Source organism: Rhamphochromis sp. 'chilingali' (genome assembly GCF_963969265.1).
Source record: "Rhamphochromis sp. 'chilingali' genome assembly, chromosome: 9".
In the NCBI taxonomy this organism is placed as follows: domain Eukaryota; kingdom Metazoa; phylum Chordata; class Actinopteri; order Cichliformes; family Cichlidae; genus Rhamphochromis; species Rhamphochromis sp. 'chilingali'.
The window spans coordinates 21,300,562-21,310,126 of NC_137936.1; the positions used below are offsets into that span (position 1 = coordinate 21,300,562).

The window sequence follows — 9,565 nt, forward strand, 5'->3', positions numbered from 1 at the left end:
GCTCAGGCTCCTCGAAAGCTGCTGTCTTTCTCTGAGCTCTCACCTTCATGCTCTAGCGTCTGGCCCTTCTCCACCTCCTCCCCTGATACTTATACATCTGACTCCCCTTCTACAATTTTGAGTACAATCCTTTCTGTCTCACTCAGCATTCTGCTTCCTGAAGTATGGGCGTAGGTTGAAAACGGGACTCCTGCTGTTTATAGTACTATTTCAGTACTAAGTTGATGTTAATCTCATATTTAAGATAGAAGAACATTTTTAGCAACACAAAGATAATATCTGCAAAGACATGAGTTAATCTCCTTTGTTGCTATAAAAAGTGGAAGCTGCAATGCCGGTCACTTTGAAGAAAGTCAGTGTTGTATGTTGGTCAAATCACTGCAAACAAAAAGCTCAGGCTGTCTTCTTGACAGCTCAGGAGGACACATATAGATTGCATACATTTTTTTTGAGAAAGAGGTCTCAGACTCCTGTTTCTCACAGAGGAGACTGAAAACTATGTTCAGATGCAGCCTAGCAGGAACCCACCACTTACAGTAATCTGATTTAATTAGCTGAAAGGGAGCAGCCTGTGTGTCTCCAAGTGTCACAGTAAGTATTAAATTACTGTGATATTACTTACCATGATCCTGACAACATATATTAGGATCCTCGCACTGGATTATGTATTGTTTTGCAAAACCCAATGTGTTTGTGTGAATGTGGCCTACCAATGTAAAATTTACACTTGATTCATGTAAGACCCAGCAGGCAAAAATCCTGTTTGAGAAGTAAAGTCACACCACTGAGTTTTAGTGATGAAAGTAGCTTCCTATATTAACTACCACGCTTTAAAATTAAGACCAGGTAAGAATATAAAGTGAGGGGTTTGTACTTGCGTGTGCAACTTAGTGGTTAAGAGGTGGGGTTTCCTTGACATTTAAATAGCAATGAACAACTGTTTTTGTATCCTCTGTTAGACAGATCTCTTAGGAGAACTTTCTAGACTCTTGGCACAGAGCACAAGGACTGAGCTGTATTTATTTTTAACAAGTGGACAGCTTGATTGATCCACTTTCATTTGGAGATTATAAAGTAAAAGAAAAGACTGCTGGTAAGACACATAATTACTACTCTTTTAAAAAATGACAGTTTTAAAAAGAAATTGAAGGTATTCACAGCAGTGGCATAGCACTTTTTAGTGTTTAAAAAATGTTTAAAAAATATCTTGAGATGTATAACTGATGCTATCAATTTTATTTTAATGCAGGGGAACATGAGATGAGACATGAGAGTTTTTCTCGCTCTACACTGCCTAACAATTCAAATCAACCTCACTGTAAAAGTGACAAACTAAGCCTATAAACCTGAGAGGTCACCATTTCCAAAGTTTAGTGTGATCTGCAGGTCATTTAAGCTAGTTGATGAAAATGCATCAATCATCTATAGTGCATATCGATTTAAATACACTATATCATGGATACTAGACTTTTTTAAGCAAAAACTTACGTATAGTTAATATTTTTTAGTTTGCATTTATTAAGCTCTTGTTTAAACAAAAGGAAGCAAAATAACCTTTCCATTCCACTTCCGAGTGCTGCAGTTCATCCATTCAGGTTAGGGTGATAATCAGATCTAAATCAGGAGCAAAACACTAGATTTTAATCTAAGATTCGCTTTTATCAGTGAAACTTCCTTCAGGGCAGAACTCGAAGAACAGGCTAACTTGATATTAATTCACGAGGAGGGGGGTAGGTTTTACTGCTATGTACATTTACCCTCAAATTCAAGCCATATGAAGCTGTGATCATGGTGAAATATTTTTATTCTGTAAAGTAATGTGAAATGATGGGAACACTGTTGGGAAGATAAACGGGAAAACGCGGATAAAATACGTCTTTCAATAACTGAACACCCCCCTACTCAGGAAGTAAATGCAATGAACTGTTGTTGCTCAACTCACCACTCCTGCCATGGTCTGGGAGAATTGATTAATTAGTAGTCATCGATATGCATAGAAAAAAGTGAGGTTATTCCTCACATGGCAGGGCAGTGGAAAATAACTTACCCGACGATTACATGAATGGAATAAACTTAACTTCTCGGCTTCAGCGGAACAGGTTAGAATGGACACGAAGAAGACAGCCGTTAGCTAACTTAGCACGGTAGTCCGTTTCAATGAAACTTTGAGCTAACGGCGAGGTAACGTTCGGTAATGTATTTATATAAAGTATATATATGTGTGTATATATATATTTTAACATTACATGTTTACCAGTAGCCTATTTAGCTAGCTTCCCACAACTATTTTCAAAGTAAGTAAAAGTAGTTTTAATTTCCTTCCTGAAGAATAGAGGAAGTTTTTTTGTATGACTTTATTTGGTATTATTTGAAAATACAAATGAGTAATGAGGCAATAATGTAGTAATAGCTCACAGAAACCTTCGTGAGCAAAGCAAGCGAGCTTTGCTTGCGAACGATTTCCATATCTATATATCTAAATATATAGATAATAGATTATAAATAGATTTGAACTATTTCGTTTAGGTTTTGGCTGAATTTAACAAAACTGCTTTGTCTTTTACAGACAAAGAGGGGTGAAGGGTGAGCTGTAACCATGGAGGCTGCATTTCACCCTTTCTTCACCACAACTGGCCAGCTGCCCTGGTTGCTTCTGACTGTGTTTACATCGTGGACAGCCTTTTGTTCTGCAGAAATAAAGCAGACAAGAAGGCCATTATATACCCAGAAGCCAGTTCTTCTTGCCTGGAATGCCCCAACACAGGAGTGTGAACCACGACATAGAGTAACCTTATCTTTGAGCCAGTTTGACATTGTAGCGACCCCCAATGAGGGCTTTGTGGGGCAAAACCTTACAATCTTCTATAAGGAACGTCTTGGGTTGTATCCCTATTATAAGCATGATGGCAGTGCGGTGAATGGAGGCCTTCCACAGCTTGTCAGCCTCACTGAGCACTCAAAAAAGATGCCCGAAGGCCTTAAAAAATACATAAAAGTGCCAGGGGCAAAAGGTTTGGCTGTTATTGACTGGGAGGAGTGGCGTCCTATATGGGTCAGAAATTGGGATGCTAAACTTATCTATCGAAATAAATCCTATGCAATGATAGCCAAAAAGAACCCTACATGGACCTCAAAACAAGTGGAGAAAGTTGCAGAACAAGAATTTGAGCTATCGGCTCAAAGATTCATGCAGGAGACTTTGAAACTGGCCAAGAATATGAGGCCCAATCAGCTGTGGGGCTTCTACCTGTTTCCAGATTGTTACAACCATGACTACAACAAGAATGGTCTGCAAAACTACACAGGCCACTGTCCTTCAGTGGAGGTGGACCGCAATAATCATCTCAACTGGTTGTGGATGGAATGTACAGCACTTTTCCCGTCAGTATACATGGAACCTGTGCTACGCTCAACGAGCCAAGGGCGCCTTTTTGTCCGGAACAGGGTGAAGGAGGCAATGCGCCTGGCATCTGTTGGGGATGGATTAGCACGTCCTGTTTATGTTTACACCCGACCTACCTATATCAGTCAAACGACTCTCCTAACTGAGGTTAGTTGGCTAGAACAGCATTTTATACAAGACGATTACACTTTGATCAATACAAGTGTGATTTAATTTAGATCATCATTATTATTATTATATTTACATTATGCAACAACACACAAGCAAACAAAGCCAACATTAGCCTAAATTTGATGAACATAAATATACTTTTTAAAAAATAAAACTATACCATCTGTTTCTGACGGAGACACACCAATTTGTTGTCCTTCACCACAATCATCTTCAGGTTCTCAATTTTAATTCTTTGGTGGAGTTATTATAAAATTAAATCAGTATTTATAGTCACTTACACCTTCCATATACAGGTGTTAGGAAATCTCATTCAACTGGCAACTAGACATTAGTACTGGATATAAAATGTGTGTATATTTGACTGTCCTACTAAAACACAGGTTACTGTATGATTTCACTGAACAGCCCTGAACTGTTTTTGTTTTTAGACAGATTTGGTCTCCACAATTGGTGAGAGTGTTGCACTTGGAGCTGCAGGTGTAATCTTCTGGGGCGACACCTCTCATGCAAGCAGCAGTGTAAGAACAGTATTTTCTATGCTTCTTTGATGCTGAACTGCTTGGTGATTAGTGGCAAGTCAAGTTAACGTTTCTTTTTTGTCTTCCAGGCCAACTGCTCAACCCTAAATGATTATCTTAAGGGACCGCTGGGTCGGTACCTGCTCAATGTGTCCACAGCAGCAGAGCACTGCAGTCATGTGCTATGTAATTTCAGCGGCCGCTGTTTTCGCAGAATATTGGACAGCGATATATATCTGCATCTCAGCCCTTCAACACACAAGATAACTAGTCAGAGTGGCCAGCTCAAGGTTACAGGAATGCTCAGCCAAACTGAGAAGACTTTTTTCCACAAGCACTTCCAGTGCCAGTGCTACAGTGGGTACAGGGGTGATGACTGTACTTTGAAAGAAAAAGAGCCCAATAGAGCCTCCTCTGTATTAGGGACTTGGCCTCTTTGCCTTTTACTTCCGCTCGGACTCCTTACTCTTCTACATTGAGGAAACAGAGACTAACTATTTTCTGTTTCAGCGAGCCTAGAAGTGGACAGTTTAGACTTTTATGCATAAATATGGAAATTATATTGATGCATTGACAATACCAAGTAATCTGAGACCTCCCCAAGCTGTTTTTGTCCTGGCATGCAGACCGATGGAACATAAATATCTGTGGGTAGCAAGTTGCAGCAACAACTTGCTGTCAGTCTGCCCCAGGGCAGCTGTAGCTTGCATCTACCAGTGTGTGAACATGAGAGTGAATGAATAGTGGAATTGTAAAGCACTTTGGGTGCCTAGAAAAGCGCTATATAAATGCAATCCATCATTATAACAATGGGCTGAAATGAATGTCCTACCACCAAGATTACCTTGTAGAAAATCATGCCTAAAATCAGTCTTTTCTCAAAGTAATCACCAGATAAATGGATGTTGAGTAGCTTTACAGGACCTTAGTGTAAATGTTTTACTGTCTCCATAGTGAAGAGAAGCCAAAGATATCTATTTTTGAAAGCTTTTTTTATGATTGGTTTAACATCAGAACAACAACACATGGCTTAAAGTAGAAAAAGTGGATAAAAGGGAACAGACGCACACATATTTACAGGTTATTGGTGCCTCATGGCAAAACAGACACTACATTACAATAGTATTATATAGTATGAATATCAAGCTCTTAAGTGTCTTATTAATGAAATACAAGCCAGTCTTAAATCTCTTTTGTATTTTTTTGCTTAGAGAAACATCAAGGATGGACCTGCTTGTTTTCAGTTCAATATTGTGCCTTAACAGGGCTGAAACCAGCTCTCTTTTGCAGTTGCAGTCTTTATGTCCTTGCTTTATATTGATATAAACTCCATCATGGCTAACAATTTTATTATAACCGAACAGTGCAGAGCAAATACATACACGTTACAAGGTATCCATCAACTTAAATGGATATCACTGTGAAAACAGGTCATAAAACATTAGGAAATATATCAGACTGGCAATTTAAACACAACTTGACACTATAACTGACTGTAGTTTACACATTTGCCCAACAAGCCAAATAGCCCCCAGTTTGATCCTGGGAAGACAAAACGGATCGCTTTAGTGTTTCATCAGGAAGGGCATCCGGTATAAAAAATCTACCAAGTCAAACATGTGGAGCTAACGGCTGTGGCGACCCCTGAAAGCAGGGAGCAGCTAAAAGTTCAATATAACTGATTATAGCTGATTTCAGCTTGTGTCTGATGTACTGGAATAGGCTATATGTTCGCTCCATTCATAACCAAATGTATAGGATTGCTTTGAAATTGTTTGCAACTGTCTAACTGAATATTAGCCGACTGAAAAAAAATGTTGTGTCAAGGATCTTGCCGGTGATACTGTGTGAACAGCAATTACTGTAGGTACAAGTTCAGAATTGTTTGTTCCCAATATAGCTGAGCAGTTGCATGTTTTATACAGTAGGTACTAGTTTCAGTAGCTAAAATGAGTTATGAAAGAAGCCAGCAGGTGGTTTTTCACAAACACGGTAGTCTCAGAATTGCACAGCTGGTGTTGAATCGTGATGTTATATGTACTTATATTGCATAGGTCTTCAAGTTCTGCACTTTACTTTCATGCAGAGTTGGACTGGGTGTCATTACATGTCGTGAGGGACAAAACTGAGTGAATACTGTCAGTGCATGACAGTGCTATAGTGGCTTTTCGCGTGTAATGTGTCACATTGGAAATACTCTGTTTCACTGTGAATCTTGCTGAAAAGCAAAGGGTTGCCTCGATGGTTGTTATCTCTCTCCATCAGCTTTCATCTTATTTTTTTAAGAAGTATCCAAAAAAATTTAAGTCTTTTTTTTTTTAAATAATAAACATGATATTCTTCTACAGCAAATGTTTCTCAACATATTATTTCAAATAGTATGCAAAAAGCACAAAAATAAAGATCTTGCACGGTAAAACTTGACTAGAACGAGAACAAGAAGAACGTTTTTAACTATTTAAAGCAGATTTTGTGATTCTGTGATCAGTAATTATGTTCAATATTAAGATATAAATAATGTAACTGAAATGTACTGGTTATTGTTTCAAAGCAAATTAACAAAATCAAAGTGTTCTGTATTTAAAAATTTCATATTTGTCTTTTGCATTAGAGAATTACATTATTAAAATGTCTTTATATATGATTTCTTTGTCTGTTATTTCCTTACTCTTAGCAGAAAGGAGGTTCTGCTTTGTCAGGGAGATTCTGAGCGCAAAGTCATATGAAAAAGAGATTTTAGAGCTACCTTTAGCAGCAGTCACTTGAAGTAAGCATTTTCTGTGTTCTGTGTGACTTTAACAGTTTGTCACATCATTGAGGAATTTTGGGAAACTTTTCTTTACATGGTTGCTTCAGTTCATACCTTCATTTACGGGCAGCACTCTTAAGGTCTCACAACAGCATTTCAATCAGATTGAGGTTCATGGTTGACTCAATGTTTGGATTAATGCTGTTTATTATAGTCAGGTCCTGTGGCACCAAAACAAACCCAAATCAACACCCCTCCACCACTGTGCTTTAATTCATATAAGAACACAAGTGAATTCTTAGTATGGAATATTTTTTAACAGAAATGACAAGTTCTGGTTGTGCATGAAATACCTTTTTTTAGGACAGCCTATCACAATTGACTTGCGGTTCAAGTACATAAAAAATGTCATAAAGATTTAAAGAGTTAAGTTTGATGTGAGATAGTACTAAAAGTATGGTCTTGAGTTTGGGGGTGTCCAGGTAGACATTTGAATTAGATTTCAGAGAAATGACTTTGGTTTATGGCTTCATCTTTTTCTTTTTTCAATTTTATAATGCTATTTTTTTTCTATTTTATTTTTTTGCTATGTTTTTATCCTGTTTTATTTTTACTTTAATTATCTTGAGATGTTTTACCTTATAACATCATCCTAATATATTATAGTCAGTATTTATTTTATTTTTTTACTTATTTAATATTAAAAAAATATTATTGTAAAAATTTTACTTGAGATATTTGTTTTGTCATATTGTGTTTTATTTTATTGGAAAAAATACTGTACTTATATGCCAGTCTATCTTGTTATAGGTTGTAGGTTTTATACAGCGTCTGGGATAAATGGCGTGTACTGCATTTTACTTTAGAGCTTAACATTCTTTTGAGCGCTCAGTTACACTTTACATTTATTATTATTTTGTTTTATTTAATTTTTATTTCTGCAAGCTTTGTTAGGTTCATTTTCTAAAAGTAAACCAAGTATCCAAAACCTTTAAAAAACAAAAATAATTCACATCTTCGCTTTCGGGAAAGAAACTTTCAACGGGAAGTGCCGTTGAGATTAGTGTTGTGTGCAGCTCTTAAAGTGCTCCGACGAGAAAAAGTCGGTTTAAAATCGTGGTAGATTTAATTTATATCGGACAAAAATTCTTTAGAATGCGTTTGCGCTACTGTCTTTCTCGTCTGTTGGTTAATATCTCGTCTACTTTGAGTTTATCGGCAACCACTCGTTCATTGACCGGGTAATTGGTTTTACTTTGTTAGAAGAATAAAGATGTGCATCTGTGTTTAAGTACAATTTCTCCTCTCACTTTGAAAAGCTAAATTAGCCATCCAAACGAGCAGCGAACCGAAGCCTTTCAGCAACATTTCCCATCACTGGCAACCAGCAACGCCGAGGACGATGACGATAGAGAAGAAAGCCTCGCCCCTCCGCCACTGAACGTGTTTAATTACCTCTGTGTCGGTATGTTGCTGCATAATGCAGGTCGCCTCCCGCTGCGTCCCATTGTGCGGGTTTAGCTAGTACCGGAGCAATACAATTAGCTGGTGCTAGCTGTCATTTTCATTTGGCTCGATTATATTGGTCGTCTTACTGTTTTGCACTGCAGCACCAAACAATTGGAGTCACTAATCCTGGCTGTATCTAGGTTTGTTTGTTCATTCTGTTACCTTGCAAATCCACCCGTCCCCAAACATTTTTGTCCAATTGACATTTATTAAGCACCTTTAGAGTGAACAGTGTCTCATGCGGGGTGTGCAAGGATTATTCATTTGCAGTCTGTCTCAGCTTGCATTTAGATGATTGTTTCCAAAGGATCTCACCTTCAATCTTTTAAGGAAAACCAATTCACTTCTAAATGTTAATGTCCACCTAATTAAGTGAAGAACTGCCAAGCAACAAACACTTTTTTGGTAGCTTTACATTAAAAATGTTACCAGTCAGCTCTATTTATTATATGTGAAGATGAAAATCAGCTGTGTTTATCAGCAATGTGACAGTAAATACTTTAACAATACAGGTGAAGTTTGCAATTTGTAACCACATATTGTGCAGGTAAAACCACAGGTCTGGGTACTAGTCCTTTCATCCATTTATACAGTGCCAGACGAATAGCACTATTGTGTGAACCGGAATAATATGAAGGGCTTTCAAACAATTTACTGTTTACCGCTTTCTCTAGATCTTTCATCTTGAGGAAATGAATTTCTTGCGCAATCGTCTCGTTGTTCTGGGCCTGGTATTGTTGGCCACGTTACTGCTCTACCTTCTGCTGCCATCCATTCGCCAGGGCAGCATGGAGCCATCCCTGGAAGCTCAAAAAATGGGGCTAATGGCCACCCCTCCTCTTCCACTTCCAACTATCAATGTGTCTATTCGCACCGGACAGCTGCCTGGAGACCCCCCGCTGTTCTTCCGAGAAGCTTTACCAGTGGATGGAGCTGGACGGCAGATACTGCCAAGGTGAGCTTATCTGAGGACATAGCATGCATTCCAGTTTTAATTAATATCAAACCAATTTACAAAATTAGTTAATAAACCAGATGGCGATGGTGATTATCACAGGATTGGTTTGTGTCTGCTCTAAAATCCCGGTTAACACAGTTATGTGTTTGTGCAGGCTGCAAATTGTCTTATTGCATGGTCAGGCCTTCACATCCAAAACCTGGGAAGAACTTGGTACCATGGCCCTGCTGGCAACTAATGGATATCAGGCCTTG

At 38.2% G+C, this 9,565-nt stretch overlaps 2 protein-coding genes across 9 annotated transcripts in view; both read left to right on the top strand.

Moving 5' to 3' along the window:
- Positions 1 to 944: 944 nt before the first annotated feature.
- Positions 945 to 6,433, top strand: hyal2b (hyaluronidase 2b). 4 transcript variants are annotated; one of them, XM_080890866.1, is made up of 4 exons: positions 945 to 1,093; positions 2,567 to 3,550; positions 4,006 to 4,095; positions 4,185 to 6,433. In XM_080890866.1, the coding sequence occupies exons 2-4, from the start codon at positions 2,597 to 2,599 to the stop codon at positions 4,572 to 4,574; spliced, it is 1,434 nt and encodes a 477-aa protein (XP_080746992.1). In that variant the 5' UTR covers positions 945 to 1,093; positions 2,567 to 2,596; the 3' UTR covers positions 4,575 to 6,433. The 4 variants fall into 4 exon arrangements, with proteins under 4 accessions (XP_080746992.1, XP_080746990.1, XP_080746991.1 ...); XM_080890864.1 differs by lacking the exon at positions 945 to 1,093 and adding an exon at positions 1,919 to 2,191; XM_080890865.1 differs by lacking the exon at positions 945 to 1,093 and adding an exon at positions 1,919 to 2,099.
- A 1,485-nt stretch (positions 6,434 to 7,918) lies between these two features.
- abhd14a (abhydrolase domain containing 14A) overlaps positions 7,919 to 9,565 on the top strand; it is a 6,166-nt gene continuing 4,519 nt past the window's right edge. The window contains exons 1-4 of one of the 5 annotated variants that reach the window (XM_080891613.1): positions 7,921 to 8,085; positions 8,164 to 8,309; positions 9,028 to 9,308; positions 9,466 to 9,565. The exon at positions 9,466 to 9,565 is cut by the window's right edge and continues 16 nt beyond it. In XM_080891613.1, coding sequence (XP_080747739.1) covers positions 9,046 to 9,308; positions 9,466 to 9,565 — 363 coding nt within the window. In that variant the 5' untranslated portion in view covers positions 7,921 to 8,085; positions 8,164 to 8,309; positions 9,028 to 9,045. Of the gene's footprint in view, positions 9,309 to 9,465 lie in introns of all 5 variants that reach the window. The other 4 variants (XM_080891612.1, XM_080891610.1, XM_080891614.1 and 1 more) reach the window with 4 other exon arrangements.